Here is a 26,736-nt window from a genome sequence, read left to right as displayed (position 1 = left end):
CAGTAACTCATTAACAGCTATTAAAAAAAAACAGCTTTGGATCATTCAGGTAACAACACAGTATTAAGATTCAAGGGGATGTAAACTTTTGAATGGGGTCATTTTTATAAATTCAGCTATTATTTTTCTCTTGTGGACTTCATGTAAACATATTTTATGTGAAATATCTTATTCAGCTCATTACTAAATAAACAATAACTTGCATTTTGTTTGATCCCTCTTATTTTGGTAAAATAATTAACATTTTGGAGATTCTGAAAGGGGGATGTAAATTTGCGTATGCATTTGTAGGATTTTCCCTTTCAGGCACAAAATTTATGGGAGGAGAGTGTTTAAATGAAAACACGGTGATTTCTAAGGTTTGCACTGCAGTCGTCAATTTACGGGTATTTGTGCCATTATTTACAACCCCAAAAAAGGATGTTTTAACCAGATGCTGATCTGCGCTGCTCTTGGTAGATTGTGTTGGTCATTATGGAAATGATCCAGATCTGTCTGTGTTCTTTGATGTGCACACTGTCTGTAGATCAGCCACAGACCTTTTTTAATTTGTACAGTTTAAAGTGTTTATTCTTTACTTTTTTTGCAGAAATACGAACCATACATTTCTTTGTGTGATGTAGTAGATTTTTGTGAATTTTAATTATGTATTCATTATTTTTTTTCCCCCAAGTTTGTCTCTGTCCCAGCTCATGGGGGTTAAACTCAGTGCAGATGCGTTCATGAAAATTTAATTCACCAGCCATTATGTCCCTAGTGTTATATGTTGTTTGACAACCATACTTGAACTCAGGGTTATAGACTCAAAAACACCCATACTGTAAGCATTTGTGAGCTTTGCTTTATCAGCAGGTCTGATACTGACAGTTCTTGATGTGCTTGTGTGTGTGTGTGTGTGTGTGTGTGTGTGTGTGTGTGTGTGTGTGTGTGTGTGTGTGAACTTGCTTCAGGCAAGTCAGTTAAAACTTTGTCAGAAAGGGTTTTGTTAAATGGAGCTGAACTGACGAATTTGCTGTGTGAAATTCCCTAGAGCAGAATCACACCCAGAGTGACCTCAGTGGTGTCAACCTGAGTTATGAACCACATTGTTACTATATAATGTATAGGGGTTCTGATTGACTTTTGATGTATGCAGTGAGTCATTTGAGTGTTTAAGCTCTTCATGTGTTTGAACCCAGTACATAGGGGCGTCTTTCCAGCCTGGTTCCTATATGGCTCCCGCAGGACCAGATCAGCATACTTATAACCGCTGGGGAAGTTTAGCTCATTCACCCGCTCCAGCAAAGACACATGAAGCTAATGCTGCTATATAGAAATGTCTTTCCTTGCAGAACATGAAATGGACATTTATAGGGGAAATGAAAGATCAGATCAAACCTAACATATAAACTTGCGTTACCTTTGGATTTACAGCAGAACTCATTTCCTGACGTTTATATTTTCTGAAATTTTTTCCCCTTCTCCTTTGTGCTCAGGGTCCAAGGTTATACAACTGCAAGCCAGAATATTCTTACAGGCAGTGAAACTTTGCACACATACACATTTGTGTACTAATTAAAATGGCATGATTTAGCCATTTTGTTTACTTTCATATTAGTGAAAAACAGTGCAGGTCATTATGTCAGTCTCTACATCTTATCAACTGCAAGTCAGTTCATTCAGTGGTCATATTCATAACGGCCCTGGAGTGAATATTTCCAGCCATGTAAATCCAGTTCCTGTCTATCTCAATAGGGAAAAAATCTACATGACTGTCAAAATTACCTAAATTTCTAATCAGAAATAAAATCTGACAACAAATTGTTAAATTGTGCTTCTTAAAGTCAAATCATGCAAAAAAAAAAAAAAAAGAGAGAGAAAAAGAAAAAAGGTTGATCAAGCTAATGTGTGTGAGCATTCTAGATTAGAGTAAGCAAACACATGGTTGGATCTTTACCATAAAACAGGGCTTCCAGTCTTATAGCTGCCATATTGAAAGTTGCAGTTGCTTGTGTAAAAGAAGTGTATTGAATGTGCACTTGTAGTGTACAGTAATATCAATGAGTATAATAAGACCACTTATTGTTTGTTATTAAAACATACACTTTCATGAGTGTTTCTTAACACAATTAAGAAACACCAACATTAACCATAACCCTAATTTATAATAATTCAAAACACCACTTATAAAACCAGTTAAAGAAACGTTTCACACTGGTAATTTGAATGCGGTGTTAGCACCACTCTTTACCGGAGCAGGGTTAGCACTGCATTTACGATGTTAACCCCGCATTGCGGTGCTAAGTTTGTTCAGTGTGAAACAGAGTGGTGTTTGCTTGTTGCTGCTGGATGCCTGGCAACAGACAGCCAATCAGAAATTGAGCAGCGAGGCTCATGTCACTTCAGTAACCAGAAACGTGTGTCGTGTAAACGACAGCCAGTGAGAGAAAAGTATGAAATGTCAAACGATGGAAAGCGTGTGAACTGGAGTGATGAGGAGACGGTATTATTCTTACAGTTAATTCTAGACTCTCCACCGCAAATATGCAAATAAGAACATTAACCTGGGGTTTAAGAATGTACAGACAGAGAGGGTGACTTGCAATTTTTTGCCCAGCCTTACGTGTTTGAACCAGAATATACTGACAATGAACTAAGAGAGATGAACCTTTCACGTCAGAATGCCGGCTCCTGCGTCGTGATGCCCTTGTGAAAACGTGGCAAAGACTGACACAGAGGAGAAGAAATTGTTGAATGAAGTCATCATTTTTGTTTTCTTTGTGCACAAAAAGTATTCTCGTAGCTTCATAACATTACACTTGAACCATTGATGTCACATGGACTATTTTAATGATGTCCTTACTACTTTTCTGTGCCTTAAACATTGTAGTTCTTTTGCTGTCTATGGAGGGTCAGAAAGCTCTCGGATTTCATCAGAAATATCTTTATTTGTGTTCTGAAGATGAACGAAGGTCTTACAGGTTTGGAACAACATGAGAGTTAGTAATTAATGACAGAACTTTCATTTTTTCAGTGAACAATAACTTTATAATGTAAATGTATTTTAAATGTACTAAATTGCAACTTCATTACAAGTATGTCATTGCATATATTTTTTAAGTACATGAATACATGGTTCAATAGAAATTACATTTAAAGTATGTTTTAGTTTACCATAAATGCTTGTCAGTACATTTGGTAGTATCATATTTTAAAGACTATAGAAGTATTTATGAAATTACATTCAAAGATGTTCATGCTGGGTAAGAAAGGAACTCTAAAGTTAAGATAATTGCATTTAATATACATTTCAACTATAAAACATGCAATTAAATGCCCCAAAGTATTCCATTCAGTACTCTTTTTTTTTTTTAAAACTATGCTTAAGGGTACTTTTTCATAAGAGTTAGTCGATTATAAATATTTGATTTGATAAGATCTGACTATTGTTTTTAAAATTTGACTTAGATGAGGTAATGTTGCAGTGCATAATAAAGTTACAAGCCAACTGCCAATTATCTCTATTTTATTTACTTGCCAAAGTCAATTTTTACTCGCACTGGTGCTTGGCCATGGTCTCAGTTCTCCCTCTCAATCATTTTGATTCGCTTAATTGAAATTGTTGATAGGTTGCTAAGGTTACATAACAGCGATTGCACTTATTGTCAACAGACGTGAGAGGATTCGTAATGCCAACTGTAATAAACTCAAACTTGCATTACAACGAATTATTTGACATACAGACTGATATTTCTCTCAATCCCATCCTTTCTGTTTTCCCTGGGTTTTGGAAACACTTGCAGCCTGTGTGTGTTGGCCACCGCCTGTCTCGAGCTCAGGACAGCTGCACTGGCTGCTGCACTCACTTGCGCGTGCACACACACACACACACACACACACACACACACACACAGAGAGTATGTTAAATATGACAAGCACACACTAACACACAGTCCATTAAGCTGGGTCTATTACATGCATGCCTCGTCTACACCTCTTCTACACCTCCTTTCAGATTCTACTCTCTTCTACTCTCTTTGTCCTTGTGTCTGCACAGCTGTGCATCAGCTGTCTGTCTCTCTCACAGAGCCCAGAACCAGCGCTGTCACTCCACACGGGACAGCTGCTGCCACCTCACACACACTCTCAGACCCCCATTCCATATACACATATACAAACACAAATCACATATTCACAGAGACCTTGTTTTAACGGTGATGGAATAACAGCAATGCCAGACGATGCTGGAATAACAGCATGTGTGATAAAAAAAAAAGCTGTAACTTATCAACAAGTATAACAAGTATGTAGCATGTGCATATAACACTACCAGTCAAACGTTTGAGACAGATTTTTTTCATGTTTTTGAAAGTAGTCTTGTATGCTCACCAGAGCTGCATTTATTTGATCAGTAATGCAGGAAAAACAGTAATATTGTGAAATGTTATTATAATTTAAAATACATGTTCTCTGTTTTATTTCAAATGTTTTTTTTTATTCCTGTGATGGGAAATCTGAATTTTCAGCAGCCATTACTGCAGTCTTCAGTGTCACATGATCCTTCAGAAATCATTTAGTGTTCAAGAAACATTTTGTATTACTATCAGTGTATCAGTTAAAAAAAGAAACCTAATGTACAAACACACACTTAGAAAACATGGCCTGCTGTGTCATTCATTATTCTAATGTAAACATGGCATGCTGTGTCATTTCTTTTTCTAATGTGTTTTGATAAATGTGGCTGTTGGCTTGCAGTATGTTGAGTTTGGGAGTGTTTCGAAGCTTGATGGACCACCAGTGTAAATGAAGTGATCTCAAGTGTTTATATCTGTTCAGTCCAACTGACTTCATCAGTTGTAGAAAGGTGGAGATTCCCCTCATTTGCTTGACATCATAACTGAGATCATATTTCACCCTAAAATTAAATGGATAAAAATGTAATAGTCATAGCAACACAGTTCCACTATGAAATGCGGAAATGCAGTATAAATGGGATTTGAAATGCTACAAATGGATTTAGACATCACAAAAATATATAAAAACAGTGTACAACGGTGTTATTCAAAGATTACATTTAACAGTGATATAAATGTGTTAGTGTCGGGTGAACGTTTGATGATAGCAAAGGTAATCTAATTGAATCTAATTTAAATGAAAATGAAAAACAACTACCGAAAGAAAAACTAATATTGACTACTGATATATTTTAGAACTATAATATCAGACTACAACCGATCGATACAGTTCCAATGTTTTGTGCATCCTTAATACAGTATGTGGAAATTTACTCTTTTATTGGTCACACCTTATATTAAGGTTCAAATCTCGCTATTAACAAACCATTATCTATGACTTTTGCCTCAAACTCCTAACTTGCTGCTTATTAATAGTTAGAAAGGTAGTTGTTAGAAGTATAGGTATTGGGTAGCATTAGGGATGTAGAATATGGTCATGCAGCATATGTGCTTAGTACTAATCAAAAGTCAATCGGTTAATAATAGGCATGCAAATAAGCAACTAGTTAATAGTGAGAATTGGTTCCTATACTGAAGTGTTTTCCTTTTTTTTTTTTTTTTATAATTATATATATATTTTTTATAATTATTTGTAGTGAACTTTAACAGTAAAACATAAGAGAACTAAGAAAAACAACAGCTCAGAATTACACAAACTTTACAGCCAGGTATACCTACTAATACATAAAAAAGCTAAAAAAAAGAAACGTATAGATTCAATTCATTGTTAAAATGAATGATTAATTTACATGAATACACTTAAGTTAATGTAATTGACCCATTCTCTCTCTCTCTCTCTCTCTCCCTCAGGTATGTCTGTAGAAGATAGTTCAACTCTGGACAGGTAACCAGGTGTCACTGTTGCTATGGCAACACAGATGCTGCCATTCTTGCCTGCCCTCCTCACTGTCCTCCTCGTTTCCTGGACAGCGGCCCAGGACGTGGATTGGCATTTTGACTCTGGTAAGAATGTCAGGTGTTCTGGTGGTGTTCTGCTCCTGTCATACATCAAAGCTAGTGTGAGAAACACCCTTTCTCAGTTTATTTAACTGTGGTTTTGTGGTCCGACCCTGAGGATGTGTGGGTCCTCCCAAAGTCCTAAAGTCAGATTTCCTTTAATCAGTCTTCTCTCCTGTCTTTAAATTCTTAAAATCCACGTTTTCTTCCTCTTTTGTGTTTGTTTGGGTTTCTAATGTGTTTTTAATGCCTGTGAAATGTTTCTGTGGTCATTAGAAGTCATTATATTCAGTCCCTGAATAAAGGCTTATGATCCATGCGTATGAGCTGCAGTGTTTTTCTCCATGACCGGTTACTGATGGTTAATCATGTAATAAGCTGGAACGTCTGCATGTATAGCTTGCCAGAGACTGAAAAGGAGAGGAGGGAAAGGAGAGATAGTGAGGGGAGTTCACAAAAGAAAAAAAAAATGAATTGAAATGCTACTCTAATAGAGTAGTTTCTAGCACACTCTAAGTGGATTTATGTGCAGTTTTAACTGAGGTAAAGCAGATTTTTGTCTGAGAATACGTGGAACAATGCTCACATAACATGCCACATGAAGAGGCTGGTGCCAAATTAAATAATTGCAGCAATATTTCTGCTCATTTAGCATGGATTATTTGATGAATAGAAATTTCAAAAGAACAGCATTTATTAATAACATTTTAAATGTATTTACTGTTACTTTTGGTTTAAATTTAATAACCCCAACCTTTGAATTAAGTTTTTCTTCCTAATATTTTCCACAAACACACCCTCTTTCACGCCCGAGGTTTAAAACCCCAGATTTAGTGAAATCACCCAGTGCAACAATTGACTTAGTGAGGACAATGTGTTTCCTAAGGAGAGAGAGATGAGCATGGAGGTGCAAACAGATCAGGAGCAGACAATGACTGCATTCATGTCACCGAGACTGTTTATTGTTGAAACTAGAAAACATCTGCTTTTAATCCAGAATGACTGTAAAGTGCAGCTCTCTTCTGCTCTGTATTAGCTGGAGATGTGTGAGATAGACAGATTAAGAGTCATGGAGAGAGAAAGAGAGCATGGAAGAGAGAAAGCATTTTATTGGCAGCAGAGTTATGATGTAATGAAACAGGCACCTGTCCACAGTGTGACTCTCTCTGTGTGTGTGTGTCTGTGTGTGTGTGTGTGTGTGTGTGTGTGTGTGTGTGTGTGTGTGGTGTGTGAGGGTCTCACTGGCTGGGCAGGGTTTGTTTTCCAGCCTTCGCATTCTTATCTCATGACTCACTTTACAGCAACTGAGTACGTCCCCCCCAAAACCTCACCCATCAGCCCCAGCTTCAGCTCACGCTGACAGGCACACCCTCTGGACTGACACACAGGCAGGACTGACATGTGATCCGAGCGGATGATTTCAGCACTGTTTGTGCCAGAATTTTTCTCTACTCTCCTCATTTCATCTCTTCATTTTTTCCTGCTCCCTGTGCTACATCTGTAAGACATTGCTTGAGTAATTCCAACAATGCAACGTTGCGAGTTTGACATTGTGCCATGTGTGGGACTTTATTTATCTATATTTTAAGGACAAAAATATCCCAAGAATTCAGACAAGTCTGATAAAACATTGTTCCAGTGATGTTTTTTTAATCAATAAATCAATAAATAATCAATAACCAGTAAATGTTGTTGTAGGGCTGTCATGTTAAACAGGTCACCACACTGTTGGTATTAGTATTGTTGTTGTTATTAGTAAATGTGAAAAAATTAATTGTGATATAATTATATTTAACATTTAATATATATTTTAATATATACAGTATATATTGTAGGTTAACATGTTATTTGTGTAAAATATAAACAATGTTTTGATTGATTGCCATTTTTTCTTTAGTTGATCAGGATAAGTCTATAATAATTACTATAATAATTAAAAACAATATAAAAAAAAAAAAAACAGAAGTGCATGATATGCCGTCATGTAGATTGAAAAAGCTAGGTAAATGAGTTTGTGTCAGAATCGCTGTTATTGTAGTATTATTTCTATATTATTATAGTATTTATTAATATTTTGAATTTTTATTAAATTATTTTTATTTTCAGTTTTCATTTTAGTTTTAGTAATTTTGTTTTAATTTGGTTGTAATTATTTATTTGTAATTATTTCAGTTTTGGTTTTAGTATTTTTAGTATTTTAATTTAAACATACTTTAAGTTTTCATCTAATATATTTTTAATTTTTAGTATTTAGTTTTTAATTGGCTTTTATTTTCAGATTTTCAGTTTTTTTTTTTCATTGTAATAAATTTAGTATTTTAATTTAAACATACTTTAAGTTTTCATCTAATATATTTTTTTCTCAGGCTAAAATCCAGAAAAGAAACAAAATAAAATATTTTATTTACACATCCATCAATTCACTAATCTAACATTTTGTAACACTCAGACCTTGAAATAAAGTTTTAGTTACAGTTCTGTCACAGTCCTGATTCTACATTATGTGTGTTTCATAAGTTAGTTTTGGAGTGTGTTGTCAGAGCCTGAAGTCTTTTCTTTTGTAACACGCAGCTAAGTGTCGCTATGCTCTGGGGATGGAGGATGGCACTATACCTGACTCTGACATCACCGCATCCAGTGCCTGGTCCGACTCGACCGAGGCCAAACATGGCAGGTAAGTGTGAACACATGCTTTCAATTCACACATTGCTTTCTAGTTGCATGCATAATACAGTATTCTCACTCTGATTTTGTGTTTGTGATTTGTGGTTGGTTGTTTGTGTTCGTGGGCTCTGTGAGGCTCATGAGGGGACGTGATTAGGTTACATGAGATGTCAGTAATGGAGCGTATCTTGATATAGAGCATTAGGTAATGACATTACAGCACTGTCTGTCTGGACTAGACTCACATACTGCTGAATACAGGCCAATACCACACACGGTAGCAGGCGTAACACACACACACACAACAATCACAAAAGCAGACACAAAACCACACGACTAATAAGCTTTGAGGTTAGCATCACTATCCCTCCTTGAAACAGATAGAAGCATGTGTGTGCGCGAGGGGCTTTTCTGTTTTTTGGCAGCACACAGATCATGTGGTTGTTATTAAGTCCACATTCTGTTTAAGACAGCAGGGGGATTTTGAACGGAGAGGAGATTTACAGAAAAAAATGAAGCAAGGGAGAGGGGCAAATAGCCTTAAACATAGAAGGGGAGGGAAAGAAGAAAGAGGGTGGAGGTTAAGAGGAATGACGGGGTGCTGAGAGGTGCTGAAGATGGGATTTATGGTGGGGATACAGTGCTTTAGGGGTGTGTGAGATGTTTGTATGTTAGGGTGGGTTCTCACACATGATCTCTCAGAAGAACAGCTGTGTGACAATATGCAGAAGACCAACAGATGCCGTGAGAGAAAGACCAAAGGAAGAGGAGCTGCAACTAACAACTATTTTGATCATCTGTTGAACTTGTATTCCACTTCTGGCACATTGGTGTCCTTCAAACAAGGAGCAAAGATGTCTGTATAATGAATGTATGCTATTCATTGTGTACAAAAATGGTATAAAAAGTATATTATAACAATTCACCATTTTTCCCTACAGAGATTCTGAAAAAGTCTTTAAAAAGTTGTAAGCAATGAACAAAACCAACCAGCTATGAGGTGAATCACAACATTTCCAAATTTGACTAAAAAAGTATGAAAATATCAAATGTAAAAATAATGTGTGTTTAATGGTTTTATTGAAGGAGAAATTTTTTTTTGATTTTACAAATTTATTTTACATTGTTTATACACACACACACACACACACATTAAGTTTCTCTGAATTGTGGGGACTTTCCATAGATTTGTATTACTTTTATACTGACCAAACAATATTTTCTATCCCCTAACCCTAAACCTACCCCTTACAGAAAATCTGTTAGCATTGTTACACTTTTTTTTTTCTCTCTCATGTGGACCACATGCCAGTCCCCACAATATCAAGAATTTCAGGCTTTACTCTCCTTGCTATCCTTTACTATCTATAAAAGCATATCCCATCGATTAACAAACAATATACTTTACAGTAGGTCTGTCTTTAAGAGTTTATAAGTTAATGTTTAACATCAGTTCCCCTGTGGAGAAAATGAACAGGATTTTTCTTCAAGAACACAATTGCTGAAGTCTTTGTATAAAGTTAAAAACAAGCCAACACTCTTCACAAAGGAAAAGCAGCAACACAGATTAAGTTACCAAAGAATAAACAGTATTACAGAGAAACAAACGTTGTTAACTGGTTAGAGGTGGAATGCTCTGCAGGAACAAACCTTGTTTGTAGTTTTGTTCCACTTACGATTTTTAAATTGGATCTGGACCAACACTGTTTTTTTAACTTGTCTGAACTGTGATGGTTTAAGTGTCCTATTCATGGAAGAACATTTCAAAGTGGACTAAATCTCATTTGGATTTTGAAAGGGTCTGTGAGACTGATCCGTGTGTCTCTGTGACTCTGAGGTCATGGTGAAGATTCAAGGGTGAATCTGAAATGTCTCAGACTGGTCTCAGTTTCTTGATCTCAGCTGTGTCACAATGAGGTCTCAGTGAAGTGACAGTACCCTCACCTCACTGGAATATCTTATTTCAGGCACATTTCTCTTTTCGTTTGAGTGTTTGTGGTCTCCACTGTCTGTCATCAGTGTCTCGTCACCTATGTGATATCAGTAGCTGAATGCAGAGACATTCAGTGTTGTTCTTTCTTCTATGAGTGAGGAACGTTGAGTACTGATGCTGAGCCAGCCGACAGCTCAGACTGTTACTTGTGTTAGTGAGTGAAGTGTGTTAGGAAGTTTAAAAGAGTAAATGGCCTAAATGTCATACAGATGGCTGTGCGTATGTGTTAGAGGCATGCAAGAAAGCGTAACCAGGTAATTGTGTTTATACACAGACCTCACCTCTCACATATCACCTCATTAGCCTGTAGTTTTTTTTTTTGTTGTTGTTTGTTTGTTTTTGTTTTTTTTGTACAAATTTTAAATGTTTTGTTTTATTTATTTTAGTTGTTTGTTTGTTTTTGTTTGTTGTGTGTTGTTGTATTTTACGTTTTGTGTTGTAGTGTTTTTGTTTTGTTTTGTTTTGTGGTGTTTTGTTCTTAGTTTTTTGTTTTGTGTTGTATTTTACTTGTGTTTTTTTGTTTGTTTGTTTTTCTTTTTATTTGTTGTATTATACTTTTGTGTTGTGTTTTTGTTTTGCTTGTTTAGGTTTGTTGTGTGTTGTATTTTGCGTTGTTGTGTTTTTGTTTTGTGTTGTTTTGTTTTTGTTTTAATATGAGATTTGTTTGAGAATTTTTGCTTTGTTGTGTTATTTTCAGGATAATTAATTGTACCATTGTAATTGTGAATGTATAGTTGAGCATGTACATAATGCTTATGTTTGTGTCCTGTCCTAGGTTGAGTACTGGAGAGGGGGATGGGGCGTGGTGTCCAGCTGGTCCAGTGTTTCCCAGTGGCTCAGAGTACCTGCAGGTGGATCTGCGCAAGCTTCATTTCCTGTCTCTGGTGGGCACACAGGGTCGCCATGCAGACGGGCTCGGACGGGAGTTTGCACGCAGTTACCGGCTACATTACTCTCGTGATGGACGACACTGGATAACCTGGAAGGACCGCTGGGGACAGGAGGTTTGTAACCCCCTTTAAGCTTTAATAATCATGTTTTGTTAGCAGAATTTGGATCTTAGATATTTTACAGTTATTCTGTTGTTTTTGGCTCAGGTGGTGTCAGGGAACAAGAACACATATGATGTGGTCCTGAAGGACCTGGGTCCACCCATCATAGCGCGCATGGTGCGCTTTTACCCGCTGGCGGACCGCGTGATGAGTGTGTGTCTAAGAGTTGAACTCTACGGTTGTGTTTGGAAGGGTGAGTCCAACACATGACAAGCAATCCATCATCCTGGTCACACACACTCTCAACTCCATTACATTCACACCAGGCACATTTTGCAATGGAATGATGTTTACCTTTGAGTGATGTGCTGCTTTTCTGTTAGACGGACTAAAGGCGTACACCGCTCCTGTGGGCCATGTGATGGACTTGTCAGGCACTCCTGTCTACCTTAATGACTCCATCTATGATGGCAGTAAAGAGGCAGGGTAATGTACACACACACTCAACTTTGTTTTTCATTTTTTAAAGAATGTAATTTCATACTTCCTGCAAGTGTTTCACATCTGCATGAAAATTGTACGTGTGCTATCAAGTTAGTAACTAAAATCATGTAGAAACCATCAAATATAACTTCAAATCATCAACTTCTTGTCTCTCAACAAGAAAGTAAGTTGAAATAGGTATTTGGATTATAAGATTCCCTTGGACTAAATAAATAAATGATAAATGGCATAAAGAAATAAATGAATACTCTCATAATTGAATAATTGCATTAAAAATAAACAAGTAAATAAATAAAAATATATATTTTCTCAATAACGTTCACAAATCAAATCGGTCTTAAGCTGGATGTGTTTGATTCACTTAATTGACTCATAAGAGTCATTTTGTTTGGAAAGTGTATTTTAAGTCATTCGCTTGTATGTTTTTGATTTGCTAAAAAAAACTGGCTCAGAGTACATTTGGAATCATACTTGCAAAGTCTTTTAGAACTGTAGAAGAATACACATTCTAGAACCAATGATGGATGAAAACATTTGATTTAAAATATTTTAAAATATAATAAAAAACTGAAAAAACAACCATTTCTTGGATCACAACCCTAGGTTCATGCTGTGTGTCAGAAACAAGCAGTTGAGAACTTGCTGAGGTAAACTTCTCAAATCTCACCTGCTCCTGTCAGGCTTAATTTTCTGTGATGTATGTTAAAGTCCAGAGCCCTTTCTTGTGTATGTATGTGTATCTGTCAGGTGGGGTTGATGAATATTGTGTAGAAACATTACCAGATGTGTTTTAATGGAGCAGAAATGTTTGCAATATCTAAGCTAACGTATGACGCTAGCCAGATGTGGGTATGCATGGGAAATTCCAACATGTATGTGAGTACATGCATCTGTGTGTTATGTGTGTGCACATGCCTAATGACTTATGTCTCTCTCTTCTCCGTAGGGTGATGTTCGGAGGATTGGGCCAGTTGTGTGATGGTGTTTTAGGTGGGAATGATTTCATGGAGAGTAAAGAGCTGAGAGTGTGGCCAGGATATGATTACGTCGGCTGGAATCGAGAAACCTTGGGAAAGCCCACTGTTGACATTGAATTTCACTTCGAGAAAACACGGGTCTTTCACACCATGCAGGTCAGTATGTGTACAAGCAGCCCAAAATATATTTGGACACTTAAAGGGATAATTCACCCACAAATACAAATTGCCCCATGATGTCTTCTTTGATATGAATACAGTCGGAGTTAAAAGTGCATCCATCCATCATAAAAAGTACTCCACACGGCTCCAGGGGGGTTCATAAAGGCCTTGAAGTGAAGTGTTGTGTTTGTCTAAGAAAAAAAATCCATATTTAAAACTTTATAAAGTATAATCTCTAGCTTCCGCTAACTGATGTATGTGCGTTCATGAGAGAGTGACATTAAGGGATAGTTCACCCAACAACTGAACATTCTGTCATTTACTCATCTTCATCTCTTTCTTCTGTGGAGCACAAAATAACAGTTTTTGTCCATACAATGAAAGTCATTGGAGTCCAAAATAACATTGAATTCCATTAACATAAAAAAGATATTTTCGAAATATGTTCTTTTGTGTTCTGCAGATGAAAAAACAAAACAAAAGTCATACAGGTTCGGAACGACATGAGGGTGAGTAAATGATCTGCTGTTGATCTTCAACCTGAACCCTCCACTGTGCCAGACGGCAAGCACTATCCCAGAATTCATCTCAGTCAGTTAGTAGGGCAGTAATGAAGCTCTGCCTCTACCCTCAGGAGTCTGCCATTATCCTTCAACCCTTTAATGAACATTTGATTCGTTTTTGTTCGTCTTTCTGCCTGTGGCTTTGCATTTGTGGTCGTGTGTGATTCTAAGAGGCATCCGAGTGTTTTGTATCCAATTTGTGGCGCCATAATTATTTCTTTAGTTTGTTTTTTTGCATGTATGTGTGTTCGTGTGAGTGCATTGTCATTTTTATGGGTCTTTCTGACCAGGAATGAGAATTTGTTTGTACCACTTCTTCCTGGTCTCAAGAGAGCATTCTTTTCATTCATTTCTTTCTGACATAACATAATTCACAAACGCCATCATGCTCCCATGTCGCCCTGTTTTTCCTGCAGCTTCCCACTGTTTTGAACACTTCCTCTAATACTTGCTTCCTGCAAGTCTTGCAGCAGATTCCCAAAAGATACTAAGAAAAAGGGCCAGAGGTCCTATTAAAACATTTCCCATGACAGCAAGCGCTTGTTCACGTGCCTTTGTGAGATGATTTATGTTGCCTCTCTGTGCTCACTCTCCCAGACCTTTGTTTAGAGTATTTCCGGGTGTATTCCTGCAGTTTCAGAATACCGAAAGCCTCACTGGCACTTTTCCTCTACAAATCAACCCCCCATTGCTTCAGGAACTCCAGTGCAAAGTTTGCCACACACTGAGAATAAATCATTGTTGGATTTACTTCAAAACAGTTCTCACTCAGAAACTGCTAGTAAATTTCACAAATAGTAGATTTTTAAGAAGAAAGACTGAAAATGGTATTTTCCTGTAGAACATACTCAAACAATGTTTATTTTGTTTACAAAATCATTTTTTCAGTGCAGCCCACCAAGGCGTATATATATGTGTGTGTGTGTGTGTGTGTGTGTGTGTGAGAGAGAGAGAGAGAGAGACTTATGAGGTGTCACCATGATAGCTTTGGCTATGTATTAACCTCCAGCACTGTTGTAGCACTTTGATTTGTTTTATGTATCAGTAAGCATTTGCACACATGTGCGCAGCAGTTACATGTTGACCTTACAACACCATCAATGTCTAACCTTTCACATTATATATGTTCTTGCCCTCCACCTTGCCCTTCAGGGAGCACTATTTGCTCCCTGTTTCTTTTCTTTTTCTTCATTTGTGTAGTAATAACTTCTGTGTGTTTCTCTATTGTTTCCACTGCTCCTTAATTTTGTTCCCAGCAGTTTTGATGTGTCTGATTGCAGTTTTTATTTTTAAATGTCTGTGTTTCAGGTGCACAGTAATCACAGACACACTCAGCATGTGCGGGTGTTCAACGAAGTGGTTTGTGAGTTTAAGGCCAGTCTGTTGAGCCCGTGGGCGGAGCCTGCGCTCAGGCTTGAAGTGCCGCTGTCTGACCTACACGACCCTTCGTCCCGCACCATCTCACTGCCGCTCAGAGGACAACCGGCGCAAATTCTCCGCTGCCGTTTTTCTTTCAGTGACCGCTGGCTCCTCATCAGCGAGATAAGCTTCTACTCGAGTATGAACACACACACACCTGACCTCTCACAGCAAAGTACTCTGGCTCATTAGCAATACAGTGCTGCAGCCACTTTCAAGTATATAGCAGCAATTTATTATGTATCAGACTTATTACATAGCTGTTTGATTTGAGTTCAGAGCAAAGTGAGAAGAAAGAGTGCTTTGCTCAGCTTTGTAGGATTTTTTCCTGTTATGCAGTTTGAAGGCTGAGCTGGTTGAGTTTTTATTAGAGAGTTTTGTAAAAACCCTGCTAAATCATCTTAAACCAACTATATGGTTTAGTGGGTTTCCCAGTGTTGTCAAGCTGGTGTATGCTAGTTTCTCTAGTTGGCAAGCTGGTCTACCAGCCATACCAGTTGAAGAGTGCCCCAAATCCAGCTGAGACCAACAAAAACAGTTTAGACTGGTTTAAGTTGTCTTTTCTTGAAGGAAAGTAATGAATAATATGATCCTTTGCCACAAAGCAAATATTCCCACATCATTCCAAAGAAAATCTTGACTTCACTGAATGTTTTGCGCTCATCCTTATGGACTTCTTTAATGAAATATAGCTAAATTATCCAAATGAAGTAAGTAAGTACTGCCAACTAAATAACGTGACTTTTGGTTCTGATTGGTTGGTCAGTATCAACCAAAATATGAGCAAATCAATATGGCTTGCATGGATACTTAGAGCTGACAACAGTCATTTGGAGAAAAAGTGAGACTTTGTGTCGCATTCCCTTTAAGACCAGTACTTGATATGTCTGTAGATAAGACAGAGAGCCAAAATGATCAATATTCATGCTGTATCAGAGATAAAGCCTGCTTATCTAATTCTTTCTTTCTCTGTTATCTTTTCTCTGTCTTGTCTCCAGTGCCATTTGAGGATGGATCCATCCTTCCTCCTCTGCCTTCCTCCAGCACTCGTCCTCTCAATGCTACTTCTCCTCACACCCCCAGCCCCGCAAACGGAACCAGCAGCCCCACTGGTGAGTCGGATGCATGTCAACCCCTCCACATACAGTATGGCACTTTTCCACTGCGTGGTACGATTTGACTCAGCTCGGCACGGCTCAGTTCGGCTCGGTTTGCGTTTCCACTGTAGTTTAGTGCCGCTTTAGGTGGGTAGGATTATTCATATGTCGTTATAGTTGCGCCGCCTCTATTGCCATGACTCCTAAAAAAACTTTCATTCCGCGTCGCCCCATCAAGCTTTCACTGGATCCACTCCTCTGCTATCAATGAGAGGAACGTCAGTACTTTCGCAACAGACAATGAAACTTTTTGGTTGTTAAAAAAAGGTGCGCTCATTCAAAACAGTTGCGTTCGATCCTTCACTGGCTGTGCAGTGGAAATAGTATTGGAATGGAATCACAAAAATTTTAACAATACTCTTTATTAAAAAAAAAAAAAAAAAAACTCTGAACCAAGGATACTAAATATGTAAAAATCAATAAATACATTTTTACTTATTTAAATTTTTCTGATGGAACCATTTCTTGATTTCCAACCCTGTTTATGTGGTTTATTTGGAGAATTATTGAGAAAATGCATCCTTACGAACTGAAAAGGCCTAGCTTCATCCCATCCTCACAGTCTGCACTCCCTCATCTTTCAGCACTCCCATGTCATTCACCCCATCTCTCTAATTCGCCCTCTTCTGACTTGTACACCCTCATTTTTCCAGACCTCTTCATGACCATTACTTCACTGCTGCCCAGCAGCATACCAACAGGTGAGAGAGAGAAAGAGAGAAGGACAAGGGGAAGAAAAGAGTACCATCTCCAATACTTGTTCTTACGTCTTAGATTTTTATGGCATGTTTACCAGTACAGAGGCCTTTTATGATGCTCCCCTCTAAACTTCTTTAGAATTGAAAACCCTGCCCTCATAAAATCCCCTGAGAATGTGGTTGTTTGTTGTGTGTGTGTGTGTGCATGCATTTCAATCTTGAAGCCTGGAGAGAATGTTTTTTTTGCATGATTCAGATGTTTTTTTTTTTCTTGACTTTAACAATGCTCTATTGTTTTGAGTGTTTCATATAACCAAACTCAAAAAGGATCTTTGTGGAATTGGTCCAGCTGTCCTTGCTCTTGTCCCTCTTTGATTTAACTTCAGTTTCCCCAGCTTTAGGACTGTGCCCACTTTCACAGCTCATTTACTCCCGTCAAAGCTTATTACAGTCCCCCGAAACAACAGCTGCCTCCTAAATTTACCAACATAAGAACACACACACACAGTGTATAAGAAAGCTAAGAAAGCAAGTCAAAACACACAAAGTGTGTCAGTGACCATGAAGGCATTTACTTATTACTGCCCCACCCAGCACTAAGATAAGAAGGTGGCTGTAATGGACAGATAAGCTTTGGTTTTACTCTCTAAACCCTCTGTAGGTCTTTAAAGGTGCTGTATGTAAGTTTTTGACTCTACTGAAGCATAAAAATACCATAATATGTTTGCAGATATTTAAGAAACATACTAAGTTAACATACTCTGAAAAACAATGCTACAGTCAGTTATTCTCCTTTCAAAATGTGCGTTCTGGGACAAAATATCAGTCTCTGCTTTGGTTTGTGAAACCCGCCCACTGCCAGTTTACCCAATTGTATTTCGGCACCCGGGTTGCCAGTTGACGGGAAACACAACGTATTTCATTTCAGTCATGGAAGCTTGCAAATGAAAGTGTTAAGTGTTGTCAATCTGGCAACCTGCGTGTGCGTCAATCTGACTGGGTGAAAATAAAACCCTCTCCAATATTTTGAATTTGGACTCCAATACCTAGTTCAACCGCTTGCTGTCAATCCTACATACAGCACCTTTAAATACCTCATTTTTGGTGTTTGTAATCATTTGTAAAGTCAAACTAGCATTACACTAACATACACATTTAATCATAAAACTGTTGTGCTTGGTTTTAACAGAGTTTCCTGCAGTCACTCTGAGGGCGGGCTTACCTGTGGCCAAATATGACAGCAGCAACACAGCCATCCTGATTGGCTGCCTGGTTGGAATTATCCTGCTCCTACTGGCTGTCATAGCTGTCATACTTTGGAGGCAGTACTGGAAGAAACTACTTGGCAAGGTGTTTTTCCTTGCTGTGTTTTTATACAGTTTAATAGCACTGGGACTTTTCAGTGTTTGTATCATTGTCTTTGTGAGTGAGTCATTAACTCATTTGTTCTAATGATTCGTTCAAAAGCACCGATTCGTGTAGAAATAAAATAAGTGATTTGTCTTTATTAGTAAGTCATTGAATCATTAACTGAGGTGATTTATTCAAAAACACTGATTAATTTATTACCAAATCAAGTAAAATCTTTATGAGTGAGTCAGTAAATTATTCAGTCAACAAATTAATTCGAAAACATTAAGGTTCATCCTAATTCATTCAGGAATGCCACTACTGTGTTTAAGGGTTTGACCGATATGTGTTTTTTTTTAGGCACGATGCTTATTAAAGATCAAGTAGACCGATAACCTATATTTTGAACCGATATATATGTCTGGTGTAAAAATTAAAATGAGAGTAACAAGGGCTCAAAAATGTTGCATTTAAATTATTTTATAGGGAAATCGGTTTTGAAAATGACCAATACCGATAACCATGAAAATGCTTAATATCGGCCAGGCCTGTTTTTAGACTGTTGTATGAAAACAAAATATTTTTGTAGTTTATCTGTTTGATTCATTTTCTCATAATAGAAAACTGCATTTTATTTGCATTTATCTGTTATAGTATTTTAGGAGTATACTAGCATACAGATGGCAAACAGACAAATTTGATTTCACGGCTCTTTGATTTTGTCTCCCTATATCCAGGCCCAAGGCACCCTCTCCAGCGACGAGCTGCGGGTTCATCTTTCAGTTCCATCGGACAACGTAGTGATCAATAACACTAACACCCATACATACTCCAGCCGCTACCAGCGCATACACACCTTCCCCGACGACCGGGACCGCGAGGGAGAATACCAAGAGCCCAGCACTGTACTGCGGCCCCGAGAGCAATGTGACAGCACAGGTGACACACACACACACACACACACACACACACACACACACACACACACACACGCACACTCAGCATTCACATACCTCACTCAGTAAGCGCACAGGAACCCGGGTCACCATGGAGAGTGAACAGCACTGCCAAAACGACATCAGAAAAAGTACTTTAGGACAATCCACAACCCAAACACAAAGAGCCACTGTCCTATCTGACAGAGAGAGGAGGGAGGGAGATTTTATTTCACTCATACCCCACCTGTACTCAAATGTTCCTGTTTTTTCTTCCATAGTTGCTTTCTTGATACTTAATTTTTTAATCTTTGTGTGATTGTTTTCGTATATTAATTAACATAAACGAATATCCCATGATGGACTGACCAATGAAAAGATGATTAACAGCCTGCATCATTACCAATGATAACACTGCCTGCTGCGTTTGTGCATCTCACATGTAACTGGTTTGCTCTGTCACCCCTTAACGCCCCTGTTGTTTGTGTTTTGTTGTTGTGTCGTCTCGTGTTGTGTTGTGTTGTGCTGTGGTTTGGTTGTGATTGTGCCGTTTCGTGTCGTTTTTTGTCGTGTGGTGACCGCTCACACTGTCGTGCCCTTCGTGGACTCGTGTGTCCGTGGGATTCGTGTGTGTGTGTGTGTCCTCCTAGCACTGCTGTTAAACAACCCAGCATATCATCTCCTCCTGTCTGACCTGACACATGGCCCCAACAGGCTGACAAACTGCCACAGCCAGCAAGAAAAGCCCCAAAACCTGTCCCAGGGTAAGAGAGAGGGGGTTCATTTTGCCCTAAGAAAGGGGCAAGGGGTGGTGTCCTCCCCAGTGAGCAGATAAAGTTCCCTGAAGTCCTAAAGGTAACAGTTAGAGTGATATAATGGCCCCAGAACAGCACCAAGGATATTAAACATTTAAGTGTGTTTCTGGGACTTTTATGTCTCTGGGGTTGATTTGTTTTATTAAAACTAAAAGATTTAAAATGGTATCTTTTGTTATTCGAAGGACACATTTAAAATTGTCTTGGAAGCCTATAGTGGTTTACTCTCATTCCAGACATAAACTTGCAATATTGCAATATGAAAATCCACCACAAAAATATGAATCAGCATGTTTAAAACTAATATGATGAATGAAATAAACATTTATTAGTCAGTAAAAAAAAAGAAGCTCAACTTTTCAAAAACATTTTTGTAAATAATAACATTTATTAAGATTTAATGTAAGTGTTTACCCAGGAGGCAATGGAATGCTTAAGGTGATGTGTGAAGAAAACAAAATGACAAACTAATTTTTGTCTAATTTTTAATAAAAATGCAATTGTATTAAATTATCTTTTATGATAAAAAATTGGGAAAATATTAAGCCTGTTTAGATATTGTTGACTTTCCACCACAAAATGGTATTAAACACAATCCATAATTTAATTTCTCTAAAGCTCATCAAGACTGCAGTTATTTGATCAAAAACACATTAAAACAGAAATATTATGCAGCATTATTACAATTTAAAATAACTAGATTTTAAATGTGATTTATTCCTGTCATGGCAAAGCTGAAATCATTCTAATATGCTGATTTGGTTCTTGAGCTGCATTTTTATTAACAACACTGAAACCGTTGTGCTGCTTAAAGAGATTGTTCACCCAAAAAATAATTTACTAATAATTTACTCACCCTTACGCCATACAATATGTAGTTGTTTTTTTTTTTTTTTAATTCAGTAGAACAGTAAAGAAGATTTAGTAGAAAAAAAAGTCACCTATCTCAGATGGCCTGATGGTGAGTAAATTAAGAGCAAATTTAAATTTTTTGGAGAACTATCCCTTTAATATACATGTGGCAACCGGATTGTTTGATGAACAGGATCTTCTAAAGAAAAGCATTTATTTAACAGATTTTTTTTAATATCCCACTGTTTCATAATCCCACTTTCGATCAAATGTTTGTGCTTACGGAACCAGAATTATCATTTTTTTCTTTAAAAGACCCCAAACAGTAGTATATCCACCGTTTCATATTGTCAGTGGACATATTAGCGAGAGCAAAAATAAGAGTTTGTTTTCTAAGTCTACAGGGCCAAAGAAAAAAAGAAGGTAGTTTATCATTTTGTCAGGGATGAGGTACCACATGAGCCCACAGGAGTATGTTGGTGTTTTCACAGTGTGCGTGTATAATGTGTCCTCTCCAGTGTATGTGAGTGTTTAAGTGCATGTGTGTGGTTCATAATTACTCATTAGTATTATGTCATAAGGCTGATTAGCTCTCTATTCTAAGTTTTTCTTCTGTACCTTTTCTTCCTCTCAGCATGTGCTATTGATATGGCTGATAAAGGCCTTCCAATTCAGGAGGGACCGCCTCCTTACCCCGGAGCTCCGCCCCCTGGCCTGTCAGCAGCTCATTATGGAGAAGTTTCCGGAGGCGGGGGAAGCGTTCCTCATTATGCAGAAGCTGACATCATCAGTCTGCAAGGGGTTAGTGGTAACAATACATATGCAGTCCCCGCCCTCTCAGCCACGCCCACTGATTGTCCACCACTGCCCGAGTTGCCACGGGAACGACTTATATTCAAAGAGAAGCTGGGAGAAGGACAATTTGGAGAGGTATAATTTAGTATTACATAAATATTACAAATTACAAATAAAAACTCTATTTGCTTTAAGGAAATCTTTATTCCAGAAACCTTCATTTGTGGCCAAAAGCAGTCTTTTTAAATAATATTGTTTCCTGTATAACATTTATTGTATGTTTCCTCATAGGTGCATCTGTGTGAGATTGAAAACCCTCAGGACCTCGCAAACCTTGAGTTCCCATTTAATGTCAGGAAAGGGCGCCCTCTGCTGGTGGCTGTGAAGATTTTAAGGCCAGATGCCTCGAAAAATGCCAGGTAACTGAATTATCATTGAAAAAATATATTATTATAGTTCATAAAGATATCATAAATATAATAATATTTGGTTGGAAAAGTTTCACAACTGTAAAACAAATTAAAAAATGAATGAATGAATGAAAAGAAGAAGAATTTATTAATTTGTATTCATTTTGTTTTCATTTTTAATTTTTATTACTTTTTAAAAATATTTTAATGCAATTTTGAATGGCTAAATGAACTGCCTTTTGAGCAATTAAAAAGTTTAATTGTGTAAATAAAATAAAAGAACCTGATGTATTAGTACACTTTGGGTGTAGAGGGACATAGAAGGGTGTGTTATCTTATTGTTGCATGTTTTGTAACGAATTTTAAGATTTGGTTGGAAAAGTTTGTCACCTGTAAAACAATACCTGCTGTGTATTTTATAAAACTGTAGTAAACTCAAATTCTTCATACACTTCATATCCTAAAGAGATAGTTCACCCAAAAATGAAAATTGTCATGATTTACTCACCCTCATGTTGTTCCAAAACCTGTATGAGTTTCTTTCTTATGTTAAACATAAAAGAAGATATTTTGAAGAATGCTGGAAATCAAACAGTTGATGTTCTTCATTGACTTCCATAGTATTTCTTTCCCTACAAGGGAAGTCAATGAGTGCCAACAACTGTTTGGTTCTTCAAAATTCTTCAAAATATCGTCTTTTGTGTTCAACAAAAGGAAAAAAAAACTTGTAAATGAAAATTGTAAAATGAAATCATTTTTGGGTGAACTTTCCCTTTAATGTTCTGTTTTTTCTCTTTCCCCTTCTCTTGTTACGCTCTCATTCTTTTCATGCTCTTCTTTCAACAGGAATGATTTTCTGAAGGAGGTGAAGATTTTATCTCGCCTGAAGGATCCGAACATAATCCGCCTGCTGGGTGTGTGTGTAAGCAGCGACCCACTGTGTATGGTCACAGAGTACATGGAGAGCGGCGACCTCAATCAGTACCTCTCCCATAGAGTGCTGCTGGACAAGACCGGCCCTTCACATAACACACCAACCATCAGGTACACAAACACACAGAGCAGTACTATGACAGTATACAGAAATGATATTATGTAATAGAAATACATAGTATGGAAGGGTAAATGTCTTTCTCTGTCTCAGCTACCCAGCGTTGATCTCCATGGCGAGTCAGATCGCATCAGGAATGAAGTTCTTGTCGTCTCTGAACTTTGTGCACCGAGACCTGGCCACGCGGAACTGCTTGGTGGGTGGAGAGAGGGGTGAGGGGGAGGACCGCGGCGGAGAGCGCCAGATAAAGATAGCTGATTTTGGCATGAGCAGGAACCTCTATGCTGGTGATTACTACAGGATACAGGGACGAGCTGTGCTGCCTATTCGCTGGATGGCATGGGAGTGCATCCTCATGGTGAGAACTAGAACTTTGCTATAATTAAATGAAAATATACAGGAAGAGACATTTACTTAATTTATATTTATTCATTAATATTTTTTATCAGACATTTTTATCTTATAATAAATATTATAATTTAACTTTCAATAACTTTTTTTTATTTATTAATGAATGATAAATATGTATATAGTTTTATTTTTATGCTTTACTATAATGAAGAATATTAGTTTATTTTTGTTTATTATGACTTATTATCGTATATATAATATTATATTATATATATTTTTTTATTTTTTTTTATTGATTAATTCCAAAAATCTGTGACAACTAGTGAATATATCTTTGTGGTTAAAAAGGGAAAAGCCTATTTAATTAGTTAATTTATATTTATTAATTAATTTTTATTTACAGACTTAATATTTATTACCTTTTAGTAAATAAATATATTACAACAAACTGAATTTTTTTAAATGTATTAATAAAAAAATATATACTATATAATGGGTCCAAAAATTTACGACCACTAGTAAAAATGCTTCATTTTTATTTTTTTTGCATTGCTTTAATTAAATTTAATTACGTAATTTATATGCATTAAGTAGCATTTACATTTATTATAAAAAAATCTTTGAATCATTTTTATCTGAACAAAGGAGCTTACATGCATAGTGTCACAAATCGTAAATATAATTTTAGCATGTTTCTTTCTTTTTGGACCCCACTGGATATAATAAAGTCCCATAAACAACATGTCATATGCATGTATAGATTTATTAACTCACAATGTACATAATACTGGTGTTCTGCATACCCATCTTTTTTTTGTATGCATGCGTGTGTGTGTGTAGGGGAAGTTCACTACAGCGAGTGACGTGTGGGCATTTGGCGTGACGCTATGGGAGATGCTGAGTGTGTGTCAGGAGCAGCCGTACAGTCACATGACCGATGAACAGGTCATTGACAACGCTGGGGAGTTTTTCAGAGACCAGGGCAGACAGGTATGTGTGTTTGCTGACACTTATTAACCCTTATAAGAAAAACATTGACAGTCTCACTCACTCTCTCTCTCTTGATCAGGTGTACCTGTCTCGCCCAGCTGTGTGCCCACAGGGTTTGTATGAGCTGATGCTTAGCTGCTGGAACAGAGACTGTAAACTACGGCCTTCCTTTGCGTACATTCACTCCTTCCTCACCGAAGACGCCATGAACATGGTTTAGAAAGTGACAGAGAGATGAAAAGCGAAAGAATGTAAGAAAGTGTGTGTGGACCACAGACTGGTGGTGTGTTTTAAGCACTCTTTTGTGCATTTTTGGATGGGTGGCTTGGGGGAAATTAAAGCCGCAGGTTCGGTGCCCCCAAATTACCCACTTCTCACCCCTTATCCTGAAATCCTGAACTCTTCCAGCAACATTTTATCCCCAAATCATTTAAGACTCGCTGTTCCCCCTATCAATCATTATTCCACAGTATCTAGTTTCACAGAGATACAAATCTCCCAGAATGCACCACAGAAATTCTTTTTTTTTTTTTCTGAAACATTATTCTGCCTCATATTTTTTCTGTGAACCTAAGAATGAAACCTCTCTGTAAATGTTTCCTGCTGTAAAACTGAAGTCTGTTGTGTTCTGTGAGGTCCAGTAATGTGACGATGGGTCGACGGGAATAATGTGGGATTGATTTTGGGATAAAATGTTGCTTGGCATCTGAACCTTAAATCCTGGTCCTCTAACCTGTATCAAAACTGTCTCTTCATTCCCTGAACACTGAATAGATGTCAAAACACAATCATATAAACTGGTGGAGGGTTTCAAAGCTAGATGACAGGCAGCACAAAAGCACACGGCTCTACAAACTGTCCATTTAGGGAAACATTTCACAGATATGCGTATTAAAAGATACAATAGCAGAAATATAGTAATAGTCTTTTATACTTGCATATTGAGTGAAAATAGTGAATAACATTTTTATCAATAAATTCAGTCTAACTTTGCTAGCATTCGTAGTCATGTAGACAATCTGAGGATGTATCAGCAAGTTTTTCACGTCTTTTCTGTGGTGGAGGGTAATTCATCATTAAAAAATGCTCACAGATCGTTAAACATTCAACACTGAGTGGGACGTTTTCATCTCATTGATATGAAATCGTTTTTTGACCTCTTGGAGAACCATTTAAAGTGTCGATAAATGTCAGTAGCACTTTTGGTGTGTATTCAAAATTATGTACACAAATGGCTGAATTATTTACGATATGTAAATAATAATGTTCATCAAAAGCTGATATGTCAAACACGGGCTTATTACATGATATTGTCAAATTCAGCCAAAATAAAAAATGGATTTCTGTGACTCCACCCCTGTATGTCTGCACATAAATGGTCCCTTAAGGTCTGTTCACATCATGGACAAAAAATACAATTATAAAGTTTTAATAATCTTTATAATTCTGTAAGAACAAGGAAACCCACTCCACAGCTATAATGATATCAACAGAGAAACAATATGGTGGGAATCGCTTTCAGAATGATGACATTGAAAGCCAATCAAAATCTGACTCTTAAGGGTCTTGAGCATTTGAAGTTGCAGAAGACAAACCTGCAGCCTGTGCTTGTAATAAACAGAGCTTTCATGCTTGGTTTGAGTGGGCCTTTTGTTCAGTTATCTCAACATTTAATCACTCCATCCTTCATTGACTATAAAGGAATGTTCACACCAAGAACAACGACCATAACGATAATTATATAGTAGCCAGAAAAAAAAACAATAATGTTAAATATTCAAGAAATATTCACTCAAGCTCTGTACAGCTGGGTGGATTCTGATTGGCTCTCAATGTTTTATCCTCCATCAGCTAGAAAAAAAAAATATTCTGAAAGTAATTCCAATGATATTGTTCTTTAAGGCCCATTCTCACTAAGGATGATAACTACAAAGCTTTAATTGATTCGAATTCTAACAATAAAAAGTCCACACTACAAACACAATGATAATGATTTCATTGGAATCACTTTCAGATTTCAATTTTTTTTTCCCAGCTGATTGACAGCCAGTCAGTCTCCACCTGACTTTAAAGTGCTTGAGCATTTAATGTGGCAGAATAATTGCAT

General features: G+C 37.3%; 1 protein-coding gene across 5 annotated transcripts in view; it reads left to right on the top strand.

The window, feature by feature from the left end:
* Positions 1-26,370, top strand: part of ddr1 (discoidin domain receptor tyrosine kinase 1) — a 33,685-nt gene extending 7,315 nt beyond the window's left edge. For 2 of the 5 annotated variants that reach the window (XM_019119155.2, XM_042740849.1), the window contains 18 exons: positions 5,805-5,957; positions 8,523-8,625; positions 11,384-11,612; positions 11,706-11,853; positions 11,984-12,086; positions 13,051-13,237; positions 15,115-15,364; positions 16,224-16,337; positions 17,036-17,083; positions 18,270-18,430; positions 19,168-19,369; positions 20,016-20,129; positions 21,667-21,962; positions 22,119-22,246; positions 23,084-23,281; positions 23,382-23,646; positions 24,480-24,629; positions 24,709-26,370. In XM_019119155.2, coding sequence (XP_018974700.2) covers positions 5,861-5,957; positions 8,523-8,625; positions 11,384-11,612; positions 11,706-11,853; positions 11,984-12,086; positions 13,051-13,237; positions 15,115-15,364; positions 16,224-16,337; positions 17,036-17,083; positions 18,270-18,430; positions 19,168-19,369; positions 20,016-20,129; positions 21,667-21,962; positions 22,119-22,246; positions 23,084-23,281; positions 23,382-23,646; positions 24,480-24,629; positions 24,709-24,849 — 2,934 coding nt within the window. In that variant the 5' untranslated portion in view covers positions 5,805-5,860 and the 3' untranslated portion in view covers positions 24,850-26,370. The remainder of the gene's footprint in view (positions 1-5,804; positions 5,958-8,522; positions 8,626-11,383; positions 11,613-11,705; positions 11,854-11,983; positions 12,087-13,050; positions 13,238-15,114; positions 15,365-16,223; positions 16,338-17,035; positions 17,084-18,269; positions 18,431-19,167; positions 19,370-20,015; positions 20,130-21,666; positions 21,963-22,118; positions 22,247-23,083; positions 23,282-23,381; positions 23,647-24,479; positions 24,630-24,708) is intronic. The other 3 variants (XM_042740850.1, XM_019119157.2, XM_019119158.2) reach the window with 3 other exon arrangements.
* The last annotated feature ends 366 nt before the right edge of the window (positions 26,371-26,736 follow it).

Source organism: Cyprinus carpio, chromosome B16 (assembly GCF_018340385.1).
Source record: "Cyprinus carpio isolate SPL01 chromosome B16, ASM1834038v1, whole genome shotgun sequence".
Classification (NCBI taxonomy): Eukaryota; Metazoa; Chordata; class Actinopteri; order Cypriniformes; family Cyprinidae; genus Cyprinus; species Cyprinus carpio.
Note: the sequence above shows the minus strand (reverse complement) of the source record. Positions and strands in the feature narration are given on the sequence as shown.